The sequence below is a fragment of the Phyllostomus discolor genome, chromosome 13 (genome assembly GCF_004126475.2).
Source record: "Phyllostomus discolor isolate MPI-MPIP mPhyDis1 chromosome 13, mPhyDis1.pri.v3, whole genome shotgun sequence".
NCBI classification, from domain to species: domain Eukaryota; kingdom Metazoa; phylum Chordata; class Mammalia; order Chiroptera; family Phyllostomidae; genus Phyllostomus; species Phyllostomus discolor.
Window position 1 is genome coordinate 1282252 of NC_040915.2, and position 17011 is coordinate 1299262.

At 46.9% G+C, this 17011-nt stretch overlaps 1 protein-coding gene across 4 annotated transcripts in view; it reads left to right on the forward strand.

The window, feature by feature from the left end:
* The first annotated feature begins 7394 nt into the window (after nucleotides 1–7394).
* CNOT6 (CCR4-NOT transcription complex subunit 6) overlaps nucleotides 7395–17011 on the forward strand; it is a 56611-nt gene continuing 46994 nt past the window's right edge. For all 4 annotated transcript variants that reach the window (XM_036014206.1, XM_028527575.2, XM_036014207.1 and 1 more), the window contains exon 1: nucleotides 7395–7664. In XM_036014206.1, the coding sequence (XP_035870099.1) occupies nucleotides 7584–7664 (81 nt within the window). In that variant the 5' untranslated portion in view covers nucleotides 7395–7583. The remainder of the gene's footprint in view (nucleotides 7665–17011) is intronic.

Here is a 17011-nt window from a genome sequence, read left to right on the forward strand (position 1 = left end):
GGTAACTAATTATGGAATTGTAGGCCACACTGGTGGTCTCTCTCACATTTCCCTCCAAAACCTAGTAGGCTTCCAGCCTGTTGTTGTCCCACCACTTCCAGGGGAAAGTGCCCATGGCCAAAGATCTTGCCTGGACATCACTTTTAAATTTTAATACTTGGGTCATTTGTCTTTGTGGTCTGTTCACCACCCAGTTTCACAAATTAATGAGCCTGAGGCCATTTTTGAAATAATCACCTTAGTTTGAAAGGCAACCCCCTCAATCCACTCTCTGCCAGCATACTTCCAGTTGCTGCTCGTCAGTCTTCGGTCCTGCCCAACAGGACCTGGATTCTAGAGGAGCTCAGCCCACACCTGGTGCGTTTCTCTGCAAGGGCAGGGCGGGTGAGGCGGGAGGGGCGGGGGCTCTGGCTGGATCACTGGGCAGAGGGGAGCAGGGACCCCAGGAGCAGCACAAGAGGCTGCACACCACCCCGCAACCCCAACCCCCGCCCAGATGAGGCAGGGGTTAGGAAGCGCTGAGGACTGCGCCTGAGCAGTTACCTCAGGGACTGGGCAGGGCAGCACATGTGATAGAGGGAAATACCCACCTAGTGCCTCTGCCCTGCGGAGGATTTTGAGCCAGACTATGTACAGCAGAGAGCACGGAATCACCGCCCTCTGTTTTCCCCTCTTTCCCCCTCACTGTCGGGGAGAGGGCTTGAGTTCCTGGGCCACACTGGAGACTGCGTGGCCCGTGGCCTGCCTGGCCTGGAACACAGTAGGTGCTGGGCTGGTAGGGAGGAACCCCGGGTCGGCTGGCCGTGGAAGGCCCATGGCCAGGTGACAAGCCCCACACTCTTCCCCTGCAAAGGCAGCCGCGGTGGTGCTGGCGCCTGAGCCACACTGCGCGGGTCCTGCTCAGCCAGGCACACAGATGCACTGGAGGGCAGCAGCAGGAGGAAGAGGGCAGAGTGCCCTGATTACGGTGTGGGACGAAGACTCCAAGATGCCCGAAGCCAGACAGTGACTGGAACCCAGCTGAGCCAGGAGAGTTTCCTAAAGGGAGGTGCTTTTGGCGGAGGGGGGGGGGGGGGAGAAGAGTTCCTGGCACAGCCTTGAACTGAGCCAGCAGGGGGTGGCAAGGTGATTTTTTTGGGGGCGTCTTAGAAGAAACCAGTTTTGAGGCAGAAACCTGCCATTATTTCAAACTGTTTAGTCTTTGAATAAAAGATTCTTTTCCCTTTTTGCCGAGCTCTGCCTCCAGAATTTTTACCTGTTGTGGCGAGCAGAAGGATCCCACTGGCAGCTTCCTTACTTCTCTGCTCCACGGAGTGCTCAGAAAACAGGCTTCATCCAGTTCCCTTTCTTATTCTGCTCTGTTAGGCCTCATTCCCATGGTCCAAGATGGCATCTCCATGCTTCAGGTAGGAGGGTAGAGGAAGGGCCAAGGGAAGGAGGCAGAGATGGATGGAGGCTTCCTTGGGGGCAGGAAGAAGAGGTACCATTTATTGGAACAGGTGTCCATGAGGGTATTGGGCAGGCAGAGGGGTGGACCAGGGCAGAGATGGTTACCTCTTCAACGAAATTCCTGCTGTTCCCTCTGTTGTATAGATTTACTGCTGAGGAGCAGCTGCTCAGGCAGAATTGAGTGAGTTATTTCCAAGCTGGTGGCACTCTTTGCCAAGTCTTCTTTGCACTTGGAAGGGACAGGTGACTAGCTAGCTCTTGCTGATGCAGGGTGAGAAGACGTGTGAAGGGTGACTTTGGGCTGAGCTGGTTAAGAAGCACTTGTCCCTTCCGCCCACCTCTACCCCCTGCACCAGGCGGGAAGGACTCCAAGGCCCAGCGCGGGGGTTCTCAACACTTTTTTACGCCCTGAGCCCTCTTGGTAATCTGGCAAAGCTGAGAGACCCCTGCTCAGAATAGTGCTGCTTCGAATCATAGAATAAAACACATAGGAGGACAAAGGAAACTAATTATATTGAAATATTTTCAATATTATGATAATAACAATATTTATGCACTTAAAGAGCATATCAAAGAAGACCTACTGGTGAGTCTAATGTCTGCCGCATGTTCAAAGTAGTACATGAGTGAACATGATACTTCAACGGCTCCTCTTAGGCTGATAAAAATGCCCACAGAGGCAGAGGAACAACCCAGGGTGGGGGTGTCAGTCCAAAGGCAGTGCCCTGTGGGCGTCCTCTAGACGAACACCATCCACCGCGGTTTCCCGGGTGCCTGGAAGGCCCACAGACAAGGTCAGTTTTTGGAAACTCTACAGGCCTCATGTTACCTGTCTCAAGCAAGAGTCAACCTTCCCCACATTTTCTGAAGGTCAATTTCCAGAAGAAACATCCTTCAGATTCCCCTCCTAGTTCAATGTCCCTTTCACATTCCAACATCCCATATTCCATAAAAAGTCCCTCTCCTGGGCCTTTTTGCCCAGCAGAGGTGATAAATCTGCCCATAGGCCTTAAATCAAACACCTCTAACAGCTACCCCACATTTGTACTTTTAGTTACGGAGTCAGTCAGTATCCTTATTCACCCAGTATGTCTGAAGGTGTTTGATTTGTTTGTTTGACTGGCTATTTAAAACCCAAGCATCATAACCCTGGCTGGGTGGTGAGTTCAGTTAGAGAATTGCCCTGATACTCTAAGGTTGTGGGTTTGATTCCCAGGAAGAACACATACAAGAAACAACCAATGGATGTATGGATATGTAGAGAGAAACAAATGATGTTTCTCTCTCTCCTTTCCTTTCTCTCTGAAATCAATAGAAAGAAAGAAAGAAAGAAAAAAACAATGCATCATAATCAATTCAAATATTTGAGGGTGTGGCTAGGGTGGGGCCAGGAACGACACCTCCACTTTCTTCTTCGTGCCTTTCTGCTGTTTATTCTTACTTTTTTAAAAACCATGACCAAAAACTATTATTTTTAATTTTTTGCATTTATTGATTATAGGGAGACAGAGAGAGAAAAAACATGGGTTTGTTTTTCTACTTGTTTATGCATTCATCGGTTGATTCTTGCATGTGCCCTGACCAAAGATTGCCCCAGATCAAGCCACACCTGAAGCTCATGGATTCTTTCTGGCTTTTTACGGTGATTTGAGCCAACTAATACCTTTCTTTCTTTTTTTTTAAAGCTGTTTGAGATGGTTTTTCAATCAGTTGCAGGATAACACAGTGAACCCAGAGACAGAGGACACCCTAGGGAGATTTGACTGGGACCTGTTACTTCACCTGTCATAGTGGGCCCTCTCTGAAGAAAACTGGAGGCCTGGATCCCAGAGAAGGGAAGACAGATGGCTAGGGCATGTCCATGTCTTTGGCACTGGGTAGAAGTGAGGGATCTTGGTCACCAGTGCTGGTCCCTGGCCAGCAAATCTCCACCTCCAGAGGAGGTATCAGACTGTCAGAGCTGAGAGGCTCTGCAGGGCCCATAGTTCAGGCTCACTGAGCAAACTCTAGCATCACTTTGTTTGTCCTGTGCTTTCCTCCTGGGAGACAATGCATGAATCTTCCACTGCAAGTATCCTGGTCATATAGTGGTTGGGTTTGTCTGGCAAATAAACCTTAGAACCTGCTTCATTGGGCAGTCTCCTGTGCATGCTAGTTATTGTAGTCACTTTGATCAGCCCTGCCCATTTCTGGGGGCCCCAGCAACTCCAGTTGCTGGACCCACACAGTTATGGTCCACACCCTATACTGCCCCCGAGTTTGAATTCTGGCACCCCAGACACGACTGAGAAATAAACAGCATAGCAACGTCAAGAGCCATGGCCACCGCTCAGGTGTTAGGTCTTTGTTACTCATCCCCCCATCTACTATCCAGTGTTTACTGGGCAACACATTAGAAGTATTTTGACTGCAAGTGTCAGAAGCCCAACTCCAGCTAAAGCCAAAAATGAATTTATTAGCTCATGTAATTGGGGTAGATCATAGGCTAAAAGGAAAAACTACTGAAATCAGGACTTTGACACCTGCACCAAGTCTCTGTCACCGAGACGGTCTCTCTTCACCACCTCTCATCTCTCCACATGGTAGGGAAGACAGACTGGCTGCCACCAACTCATACTGTCCTAGCTTAGCACCCAGTGGAGCAAGAACTCCCTTCCTACACCTACATAGCAATCCCAGGTTGGTACATGCCCATCCCTGGCCTCTGGGGCAGGGTGCTCCTGACAGAGGAAGGAGCTGGGAAAGCCTGTGAGTGGAAAAGACTCAAAAGCAGTCCCAGCTGGCAGCATGGAGGCAGCAGGATTCAGATTTGAGCAGCTCCCAGCCTGGCAGGGGAGACGACTGCAGGGCTTGCTGAGTGGCGTGAGGGTGGGAAAGGGGCTAGGAGGCTGAGGGGACAGTGACCAGCAGTGCCAGGGAAGCCTTTGCAGAGCAGCGGGAGGGGTGAGGTGGAATCTGCTTCCCTTCTTCAGTCCACCCTCAGTTCTCCCGCTCTTAGCACATGTGGGGCTGACCTCACATCTTGCTGCAGAGGTAGGGACAGGGCTCTGGCCAGGCCAGTGAGAGCTGTTGCTAGAATGACTAGGAAAGAAGGACTCTCTACGCAAGTGGAGAAGCTGGGAGTAGCCCTCTCCCCTGGTCACATAGCCTGTGTGAAGAAGCCAGCAGGGAGGAGAGCAGAGTAAAGGGTAGAGGATTGAGGTCAGTTCTTTTTATTTTTCAGTTATGTTCAACATTATTCCGTGTTAGTTTCAGATGGACAGCATAGTGATTAAATTAGACAATTGTGCACTTTACAGGGTGGTGTCCCTGATACTTTGAGTACCCACCAGGCCTCACACATAGTCATTATATTATTGACTGTATTCCCTGTGCTGTCATTTACATCAATGTGACTGTTCCGTAACTTCCGACTTGTATTCTTGATCCCTTCACCTTCTTCACCCAGCTCCCCACCCCTCCCCCTCTGTCAACCATCAGTTTGTTCTCTGTATCCATGAGTCTGTTTCTGTTTCCATTGCTTATTTTGTTCTTTAAATTCCATGTACACATAAAATCATATGGTAGATTGGTTCTTTCTTTCCTTCTTTATTTTTAGAGAGAGAGAAAGAGAGGAAGAGAAACATCAGTGTACGGTTGCCTTTTGTATGCTGCCTACTGGGGACCTGGCCCATAACCCAGGCACATGCCCTGACTGGGAATTGAACTGGCAACCCTTTGGTTTGCAGGCCAGCACTCAATCCACTGGGCCACACCAGCTAGGGCTGTGAGATTGGTTCTTCATGGTATCTTATGACACCCAAATTTTTCAGTTATGTGACATCTGGATACATAAATGACCTCTTTGTGCATCAATTCTACCTGAGTTGGGGTTTTATATCTTGCAATAGGAGGTCTTGCATGACAAGAGGGGCATGTTGATCTGGATCTGGAAGGCTTAGAGGCATTTGCTGGAATATTCTTCAGATATTTAGAAAGAACAGGATGTGCACAGGCAGGGACACCATTGGTACCCTCCCTGAGGCCACTCCCAATCTACCCAGGTGACCCCAAATAAGCCTGCCCCACACTGTTGTGCATGCAGCTCCTGTGTTGGTTATGTCCTCTCCTCTTGAATCTGGACTTGGCTCTATGATTGATAGACTCCAGAAGTGGTATTCTTTGGAAGGCTTAGAAGCTTCTACTTCCTTCCTCATAGAGCCCTGAGTTGCCATGTAAGATGTCCAGGATCACCTGCTGGAGGGAGAACCCACAGAGAAAAGTGGAGGATGAGATGCTGCTCAGAGAGAAGCCTCACAGATGCCCAACCTCTAGCCACCATCTCACTAGAGGCATGAGAGATCCCAAGTGAGACCAGCAGAACTATCTAGCTGGACACTAGAATTATGAGATATAGTAAACTTGTTTTATACCGCTAAGTTTTCTGTTATGCAGCTGGACTACCTCTCCTCCAATTATAAAAAGTAGCTTCCTCTGGTAAGATGAATTACAAACAGATACCCTTCTCTCCAGGTGGGAGTACATGTCGCCAGGATACAGCACTCACACAGGGGGAAGAGGCCCAGCTGGAGGTACTGCACAGGCCACACAACCCCAGGGCTCACTCAGTGCCTGGGGGCTGGAGATGTTGGGAAGGGGGTGCCCAAAGGCGGCTGTCAGTCTGCACTTTCTCTTGTCAGCCCCTTATCCCTGCTGGGCTTCCATGCTGTCCTCCTGTGGCACTGGAGGATTGGGCTGTCTTGTTGATTTTTTGGCAAATGGCAGGCAATGACCATGTTAGGGCCATAATGGGGAGAAACGAGCAGTGAACACAAGGGACTTTTGTCCTTCAGTCTTTTCCTTGTCCTTTCAGCCCTCCCTTGCTGTAGAAGCCACCCATATCCCGAGTACTCTTCCCCGACAGCCTTCCACCAAGGGCTGTCTCACTTTATCGGTGTTGTTAATTACGGGAACCAGTTCACTCTCATTTCTTCAGGGTGGACACTTCAGGAAGGAGCCCCGCCTGGTTTGCCATTCCGGTGAGCAGACAGATGCTACTTCTTTTCCTTCGGGCTGTGCTTGTGCTCTGGTATGTCAAGTGGGCTTCAAGTCTGCCGGATGTTTCTCTTGCCTTAGACTGTGTGAGCTTCCTCAGGGTAGGGTAGGGCTTGATGCACCTCCCAGCCCAGGCCCCAGTCCACCAAGGTGCTCACACCATCAGCAGCCAGCCCTTCCTCTGTGCACCTTCAGTCACCACCTGAATAGGACACTGGATGGCATTCTGACTCGGATCCCACCACCAGAACTGTTCCTCAATTTACGGGACTGAATGACTATTAATGGACTGAAACGGGCCATTAAGTAATTTTTTCTGCATATGTCAGGCAGGAAGAATCAAGCAACTGTTGACAACTGAATAATGTCTGGCCTTTAGGGCAAATTAAGATACTGGCTAAGGTCAAAACTCAGAGCTTGTCCGTGTTTCCACATGATTGACAGGCAAAACTAAGGGTATGAAGACCAAGGAAAAACAAGGAAAAGAGAAGACAAAAGTGAACAGCTCAAGACAAACAAAACAGAGCAGGGCGCAAAAACAGAGAAATATAGAGAAGCGGAGAAAAGAGAACACTAGCAGCACCGGAGCCTGAAAAGCGGGAAGCGGAGCGGAGGGCGGGCTCGCAGCGCGCCGGGACGGCTCACTACCCCAGCGCGGGGGTGAGGGGGCGGGGCTTAGGGGACGCGGCGTGCGAGGAGAGACCCCCTCGGCGCCGAGTGGTCGCGCCCAGCGGCGGCGACCAATGGGCGGCCGGGATGTTGGAAGGGTGGAGGCAGGGGGGTACTTGCTGGCTGGGGGAGGGCGGCCGCCGCCATGATGCTTGTTTGCTTTCAATGAAAGCGAGGGGGGCGCGGAGGAGGAGGCGGCGGCGTCGGTGGCGGCGGCGTCGGCGGCGGGGAGGCGAAGGCGGCGGAGGGCGCAGCGAGGGGGGCGAGGCCGACTGTCGAGAGAGCGGGAGGGCGTAGCGGCGGCCCGCCGGGGCTGCTGAGGCGGGTGACTGAGGAGGTGGCGCTCGGAGGGGGAACAAAGAGCGGCGGCTGAGGCGACGCGGAGCGGCGGCGGCGGCGGCGGCGGCGCTGCAGCAGCGGGCGGGACTGGTATGGTGGTTCCACAGGTCAGACCCCGCTGCACTCACTGGGAGGAGGCGGCAGCGGCGGAGGCGGGCGGCGCACCCCGAGAGGTGAGCGAGCCGGCCCGAGGCCTGCCGGGTTGCTCTCGCACTGGCCGCTCTCGGGCCCCGCTCGGCCGTGTCCCCGTCGCGCGCGCGGCCGGGACGGCTCGCGCTTGGCGGGCCCGCAGGCGGGCCGAGCCGGAGGCTGTTGGGGGGCCCCTCGATGCGCCGCGGTCGCCATCCCGCCGGGGGCCGGGGGGGGCGCCGGGGGCGGGTTGGGGGGCGCCCTGGCTCTCGGACCCGGCGCGGGTCGAGCGGCCGAGGCGAGTCGGTGTCTGGGACTCGCGGCCGGGATGGGGGCTACTTGGAGGAGTGGCTGTGTGTGTGTGTTTGTGTGTGTGTGGACTGCGGAGTGTGGGACTCAGTAGTTACGGCCGAGTGGGAAACCCTCTGTTGCACCCCCTCCCCCCGAATGCTTAAAATTCAGTTTAACGCCGATTTGGTGGGGGGCGGGGTTGGCATGGCTAACGAAGTACTTAGAAGTACGCCGAGAAAAGTGGTGTTGCTACGGCCTCGCTGGGCGGCCTGATGGCCTAAAGCGGTTTTCTCCGGTTACCGAGTCACAGGTGTTTTTTCCTGAAAGCCAGTCGTTTTCTCCGGAGACGTCTTCCCCGGCCCCTGTCCCCCACCCGCCGACTCCGGGCGTCTCTCGTACCGCCCGCCTGGCCGCGGCCGGGCGCGGAGCTGGCGTTGTTTCAATAAACTGCTCGGGTTTGAGTTTCCATGGTTACGTGCCTGCCAGGTGGCTAGTCCTGTTAGTCTTCGTGCGAGGCGTCTTGCTTTTTCCTGGGAGTTGAGTTTTGGAGAGGCTGGGGTTGAACACGAGCGGATGAAGGGCAGGGCGGCCTGCGATGGCGCGTCGTGCGTTTCCCGAGCCGCGAACTGGCGTTCGCGCTGCGGACTGTGCTGGGGGCCGTGGGCGCGGGTGAGGCCGCTAGTCTGGAGACTTGGAAGACTTTGTTTGTTTTTGTAATTGCTGTCAGCAGTTAGTCACAGTCTTTAGAATGTATGACTTGGAGTAAAAGTTGCTGACTATTTTTTGACCAGTGACCTAGTCCAGTGAACTTGCTCTAAACAAAACGTTTGAATAGTTTGAATAGCTGCCGACGAGGAAGCGGAGGCCTGGAAAGGTTGAAAGGACTCGCCCAGACTCGCAGCAACCAGGGGGGCGGGGCCGGGTGTACCGGGACCTGAGAGCCCCCTAGAGTGCGGTGTGGTTGTTGGGGTGACAGTTCTGGGGAGGGGGGCAGAGAGTGACTGACTGACTGATTGGTTGATTGGATAGAGGAAGGGAGAGAGAGGAACATCGGCTGTCCCACTATCGATGCATTTATCGTTGCCTCTTGTGCCCCGAAAGGGCGGGTCGGGTGGCGCTCCGGGCAGCGGAGGCACAGGGCCAGGCAGAGGGCGTTGCAGTTATTTGAGGTGGTTGGCTCTGGTCACATGTCAGCAGATGAATGAGACACCTAGTGAAGTCTCTAAAAACAAGGATGTGACAAAAGACAGTTTTTCTTACGAGATTCAGAAGCGTCACTGTGGGAGTCCGTCTTCGCACAGTTTCAAGAGTGTCTAGATATGTGGGAATGTAGATGGCGAAGCTCATCTGAAGGCATATTCGATTTGTAGGTGTTTCTTGGTTTTTGGAGTCTTAGTGGCAAAGTAAGGTTATTGGGATATTTCAGACTGTTTCCTTTTGAATAGATGTTTACAGAAGGCGTTTACAGAACTTGGTCCTGACCAGAAATAAAGGCATTGTAAGAATCTAACTGCTATGATTGTGGCTTATAGATGCGCATTTTGGTTAATGCTTAGGTATCTTGCTATGCCCAAATTAGCCGCCTTATTTAAAGATTTTGTTTTTTAGAGAGATGGAAGGGAAGGAGAAAGGAGAAAAACAGCAATGTGTGGTTGCCTCTCACGCACCCCCTACTGGGGACTTGACCTGCAACCCAGGCATGTGTCCTGACTGGGAATGGAACCAGCTACCCTTTGGTTTACAGGACAGCGCTCAGTCCACTGAGCCACACCAGGCAGGGCACTTATATTTAAAGCATAAACCTTTCTCGGGGGTGCAACAGAGGGAGGGTGCATGTAGGACACACTGGACTAAAGGGACAACAAGGCCACGCGAGGCTATGGGGAGTGAGGAGACCAGTGCCTTCATTCAGCACACTTACAACTCTCCTGTGTTTGAGCACACCGGTGCGGAGATTCTGCTTTTAAAATGTTTATCACTTTGGGAAAGTCCAAATAGGTTCAGCTAAGAACATATTTTAGTGGAGAAAAGATTTGGATTTGTGGATATGTAATGCTGTTATTTACACTTTTGCGATTGGAACTTAATGTTTGGGAAAAGTTCCAATTTTAATTGTCAAATCTTAGCTTCCACGAAATCTTTTACTGATGTAGTCTTATTTAACGTGCCACTCACTTTAGGAAGGTAGCCATTTTACGACAAAGTGTGATTAATAAAATACTGTGTGGAATTTTAAAATGCTGTATAAATTAAACTGTAAAACTTACTGTATGCATAGCCTGTGTGCATTAGAGTACAATGGAATGCACTGTATTTTATTATTTTAACTGGTAATTAAAGAGGAGAAGGTTATTTGCATCCAAGATGGGGACTCATTGAGGCTCCCTTAACTTTACTGCTCTCTGGGCTTTACCTATTCCTAAATATCCCTTTATATCTTCTTGATAAGTTACATATGAGGGAATAGTGTATGTGGGGTTAATACTCAGGTTTCTGCCTTGTAGTTTATAGGCTTAGGTGTGCAAAATTCTGTAGAAGAAGAATGAATGATTAAACCTGTGGAAGGTGTGCAAGCAGTTTATGGAAAGTAACACAGAGGAGGTGTTTGTCGAACTGTGGGGAGCTCATTTCAAACGAAACGGTGGGCATGCTGGAGTAAGGCCAGTTAATGGTGAGATGTTACTAGAGTGTGGAGAGTGACTGGAGATGAACCTGCAAAGGTGTCTCCACTTTAGGTTTTGAAGGACTTTGCTTGGTAAGCTAAGAGTGAGGTTTGTATCTTTATCCTGTATCACAGGAGGGAACCAAAATGTTTTTAGTAGGGGAATAAGGTGATTTAGAGATCACTTTGGCATTACTGTGGAGGATCATGTGGAAACCCTACATATTAAAAAGTCACATGGAGTTCATGACTCTGAATCTATTTTAACTTGGATATAGTGTCTTGTGGTACCTTTTACAGTAGGCTTGAGGGATCTGCCCAATTGCTCTATAATACAGAGTAATCAGAAATGAAAATGCCAGGATGTTTTGGAAGAAGTTAAAAGCAATCAAAACAGTGAAACCCATAGAATGGTACACATGAAGGTTCAGGTGTTGAGAACTTCTCTTCTGAGTTAGGCTTAGGCAAGCTGTAGACCTTACAGTGGAAAAATCAACCCTCTGCTCACCAGGAGTGAGAGCTACCAAGCCTAAAGGTTCTCATTTTGTGAAATTCGGAAGGTCGCGGGCTGGGCAAATTTTTCCCCAATAAATTACTGGAATTAGGATACTGAAACTTCCTTAAAGCCTAAGAATTCTATATAGTCGAATCTGCTGTAAAGCAACATAGGTTCCTAAATATCATTATGGTATGAAAAATTGTGCAGAAAAACTACAGGTCTTATGGGGGAAAATGGGATTGGGGCCCAACACTCCCAACAACTTTGTCAGTGACTTGTTTTTAAAAAGGGACCCTGATAAAAATGGTAGCACAGTTTCGCATGCTACATGGTTGAGCAGTATATAAATACTGCAGTAAATGTGGCACTTTTCCTTGAAAAAGACCTGGACTGCTTGTGGAAATGGTCATGAGAATGTTTACTGCTTGTGAGTTACTGTGAACTGATAGAAGTTGACCTGAACTCAGGTGGAATGTTACATCAACAACAGATGTGGGTAAGCGTGTCTCATCACACACACACACACATACTCAGTGAACTGATCTACGTGGTTGGTGTGTGAGGTCTCTGTTTTGTGTGTGTGCAGCCCAATTTATTGGGTTGTAGTTTTCTACCTTTGACTAGTGATTTTCACAGACAAGTAATTGGGAAGTCTGTGTTATGTGCAGATTCCCTGACCTATCAATCATGTTGGAACAAATTCAAATTTTCAGGACAAGCAATATAATAGACCTGATTATATTTGAACACAGCATTTTAAAATAGTACTGTAAAACTCAGTTCCAGAAATACTTGAACACTTGTGTCAGGCATCATGTAGATTTGCTACCCTTATGGAGCTTATGGTCTTTGTCCCAGGTGGGTTAATAATGTTTATAGAGAGAAAGACAGATGAACCAATAAAGCCTTCATCAGGCTGTGTAGTAACAAGGAATATACAAAGTTGGGAGCAAGCTAAGGAAAGAGCAACTAACTCCTGATTAGGATGCTTGAAGAAGTTGGCTCAGGCCTTTGAGCTGAGTTTTGAAGGGCAAATAAGTTTGTCAGGTGAGTAGGGCATTTCAGGTGAAAGGAACAGTATGTGCAAAGTCCTGTTATGTACAACTTCAGCTGTGGAACATAGGACACAAGGATATGGGATGGGGGGAGTGGTTCAGAAACAGTTTATAAATACTCAGGGTTTTTCTTAATGTGTTGGGGATTCCGTATGTATTTAATGGGGATCCATTTAGAGTTTAGATGGGGAAATTGTGTGTGTGACACACTTTTTCTTTAGAAGACACAAGAGAAGTGCGGAGGCTAGATGGAAGGGGACAAGATACTGGTCAGAGAATTCATTTTAGTCCCTGTGAGAGGTCAAGGCCATCAGCATAAGAGCTAGAAAAGCAAAGGATAGATATGAAAGATACCAGAATTAGGGGCAGATAAGCAGTGAGCTGATGGATTATTAGGAAGGAGATGATGGGATTCAGAAGTTCTTTAGCTTAGGGAACTATTCATGTAATTTCATTTGGGAAATAGTAGACCGAGAGCAGATTTGACGAGGAAAGTGGTATGGTTTGAGGTTTTTTTACTTTAATTTTGATGTACCTGTCAGATATTTACGTGGATATGTCTGATAGGTATCTGGACCAGGGGTGGTTGGGACTTGATACATTTGGCCATTGAATAGTTGGCATTGGGAGTTAGGAGATGATTCAGAGAGAAGGTGTGAACAAATGTTTTTCACATTTTGGGGGGATGTAGGGTCCCCAATTGAGAATCAGTTGAGAATTCTGGACCCTGCTGAAGAGAATGAATGTATGTACACAAACAGGTACAAAACTTGCTCATGGACCACAGGTTAATATAAGAAGAGAACTGAGGGAACCCTTAGGAATATGATGCAGTAAAAGGGGTTAAAGAGGTAGGGGAACAGGAGAGAGGACATTACAGAGAGATGCTAAGAGAGGTAGAGTTCTGAGCAGGGGGGAGTTGTCAGTGGTGACATGTGGTGCCCAGTTTAGGGTAGGATGAGCTCTGAGAATGGATTGGTGGGATTTGTCAGGTAAATATATGCAGAGCAGATTTTTTCTGGGACCAGAGAAGTAGAAGTCATGTTGTCATTTGGGCTGGGAGCAACTGGGAGGTTATATTTTGAAAAGTTTAAAGTGAAAGAGAAGGAAAAAAAGGTAATAGTTTACAGAGGAGCCAGGCATGAAAGAAGGTAGGCCACCTATGTTAGGTGTCAGCCTTCTGTTTCCTTTAAGTCCAAAACATAAAATAAATTTCTGATATGTATTATATGTATACTTCAAACTTTTCCCAGATATATTGGTTGAAATGATTGACTTCTTCTTTGGTCACATAAACTTTGTGGGATTTTTGTTATTTTAGAAATAGTAAAGGGAATTCTTGCTCATTGGAGGTGGAGATTATCTGGTGTAAAATCATATTAGAACTTTCAGTCTTCAGTTACTAGAAGAATAAAATTTGCTTTTCATATTCCCTGTGCTAGGCTTGTACTTGCACTGTGTGTAATAGTCCAAAAAGTTCAGTTAAATATTTGATGCACTTTAAAATGTAAAATAGTAGCAAAAAGGGCATCATTAGACATAGTAATTTGCTTTCAGAGTTATTTGTTACCAGTATATGCTCACAAAGTAAACCTGTGATCTAACAAAAGAAACATTAGCCAGTGGTCTTCAGATCTAGAAAGAGGATCACTGGTACTTCTCCAGATACCTGAAGAAGTTGCATCTAGATTTATTTTTTAAACTAGGCAGATTTTGCATGGGGGATATTTCAAGTCCCTACTAAGTAAAGACCAAACAGAAATGAAGATTTATTAAAATAAAGTAAAGCCCTGGCTGGTGTGGCTCAGTGGATTGAGCATGGGCCTGCGAACCAAAGGGTCATTGGTTCGATTCCCAGTCAGGGCATATGCTTGGGCTGCAGGCCAGGTCCCCAGTGGGGGGCTTGTGAGAGGCAACCACACATTGATGTTTCTCTTTCTCCTTCCCTTCCCCTCTCTCTAAAAATAAATACCTTAAAAACATATTTAAAAAATAAAGTAAAAAAATATATTTGCACTTAGCTCCCTGGGGGGCAATTTTTTTTCTTCCCTAAGATTGTGTGTAGTTGTTTGCAGACACCACACTATTGTAAAGCAGTATCTGATGAGGCTAACTGCCTTGTTTCAGACCAGTAACTTAATGTATTTTGATTTAAAATTGTTGTAAGTGAAACTATAGTTATTTGGGACACCTAAAGAGTTGTTATTTGGTTTCTAATTTTAGGGAAATTTACAGAAAGTCATTTAGGGGTTCATAGTCATGGAAAGAAAATATGTGATAGGCACCGTGCGTTACATTATGTTCCCTCATTTAACCTTCACACCAAAATTGTGAGGTGGGTATTTTATAAATGAGAAAGCTTTAGCCTTAAAGACGAAGGTGCGTGCTTGCAGAGCTGGGACTTTATATACAGCCACTTGGCTCTAGTTTGTGTGTTTTTCAGTCCTCACCTGAGAACATTTTTTCCATTGCTTTTGGAGAGAGGAAGGCGGGGGACATCAATGTGAGAGAGAAACATCAACTAATTGCCTCTGGTAGGCTCCCTGACCAGGGATCGAACCTACAACCTAGGTATTTGCCTGACAGGTAATCAAACCTTCAACCTTTTGGTGTATGGGACAGTCCACCAGCTAGGGCTCTAGCTTGTGTCCTTAATGACATTGTACTGTGCTCCTCTCTTTCCTCCTGACACGCTGCCACGGTGCTGCACCTGGGAGTGGATCTTCAGTTCAGGTTTGGTGATGTGGGGAGGCCCAGTTGCTGCCACACGTGCAAAAGCACTTAACGTTAGCAGCTGATCATGTTGATGTAGTAGAGTTAATGGGCGGGGTCTTTCTTAGTATTTTTGATTCTCTTTTTGGCCATAGATCAAAAACCTCATGAGAGTTCATGTAAGAATACTATTTGCTGGTCAAAAATCCAGTTTTAAAGCATTTCACTATTGTAGGGAAAGGTAGTCACTTCCACATCTGTTGTCAAAAAGCACTGTACAACAGAACTGCATTCAAACAACACATTTGCTTCAGATTTCTTTCTTACATCTTCCAACACATCCCTAAGAGGCTTTATGTCAATATTGTAGTGTTCTTAAAGGCTTCTTGATTTTTTTATTTTGTAAGGTCATCATTTCATGAATAATTTTATTTCTTAGTTTTAACAGGGGAAAAGGACTAGTGTGTAAAATGATTGTATGTGTGAATTAGAAGCTAGAATAAATGCTGACTCCCTCAAAAGGTCAAAATTCTCACTACATGTTTTTTGTTTTTTGTCCTCACGCCAGGACTTTTTTTTAATTGCTTTGGGGATGGGGAAGGGGTGGGGGACAGAGACTGGTTGCATCCCTCCTGTACATACCCTGACTGGGGATCGAACACCCAACTTTTTGGTTTATGGGACAACACTCCAACCAGCTGAGCCACACTGGCCAGGACTGCCTTGGTGAGGTGTTAGCACACAAATCACGATTAATTATAGTGTGCAGTCCAGCTTTCACTGATGAGTTAACAAATTCTGTCATAATGTTTTTTTGCTCTATACAAAAATATAGAGCAAATATTGTATTTGACTTAAAATATAAAAATTAACATTGCTAAGGTAACAAACACTTCTGTTTATTTTGAGTAGGAATTTGTGGGTGACCTGTGGTTGTATTTGAATTAATTTATTGGATTTAATGAAATTGCTAGTTTTGACCATTTTTGACCCTACAAACTGGGATGGTTGCAGGACACCCTGTGCTTCCTCAACTGCATTTCGTGACGACTTGTGTTATTGGGCACACGTGCAGGTAGCATTGCACTTTAACAGCAGTCCAGTAAGCTAGTCTGGTGGGGCGTTGTGCTGTTACTGCGTCTCACTGACTACGACACCTGCTCTCTCAGCTCTCTGTTTGGAAGAATATTTTTTACCACAATCTAAAAATCTCTGTTTTCACAGAGGTCTTAGTTAAATCAGTTTGGTCTGAAATTTATTTTTGTACTACTTCAGGAAAGGATTTCTGGAAATTGATATGAGATATTTTGGGGGCGGGTAATTTTTGGATGTCATAAATACACCCTTTTTAAGAAACCTTGAGTTCTTAGACATATTGCCAAAGTGTTATTTGCATTTTTCATTCTCATTCTCTTCATGGGTGGAGCTTCTCAGGGGCAAGCAAAATGTGTAGTGTCTGATCAGTTTGAATTCAGAGCAGATAAGCGAATCCATCTGTCTTCTAGTCTGTCATACATTAAAGAGATTTGCAAAAATGTAAGATGATGTCATTCTGTTCACAACAATTGTGTTTTTACAAATAGTTTTTAAAATGTTTATTAACATTTATATTTGCCGTTAACAAATAATTTAAAATTTTATAGTTCTAATTTCTACTGTGATAAATATTAATTTATAGTTCTAATTTCTACTGTGATAAATATTTCATAAATGAAAGCTCTTTGAGGTACTCAATTTTTAAGAATGTGTAAGGGTCCTGAGATGACAGATAAGATCGCCTGTCTTAGAGTATTAGGCAGATTTGGGAGAATACAGGTGGAGAGTAGCTTGGAAAAAGAATGATACATCTGAAAAGGAAACTAGAGGGCTTGTGGTCTCAGCAACATAAGATTTGGAGAGACTAAGATGAAATGTTGGTTTTGTCAGGGACAGAATACTAGACACGTGTGTGAGGCAGTGATGTGTAATATGTAATAGACTATAGCTTTGCAGTTAGATCATCCCAGGTTCAGATCCCAGCTCTGGTACTTAACCAAGTGTGTGTGACCTTGAGCAAATTATTTAAACCTTAGGTCTCAAGTCTCCTCAACTGAAATAAAATGAGGATAGTATCTACCTCAGAGGGTTGCTGTGAGAATTGAATTGAGATAATCAGGTAAACTATTGCATTGG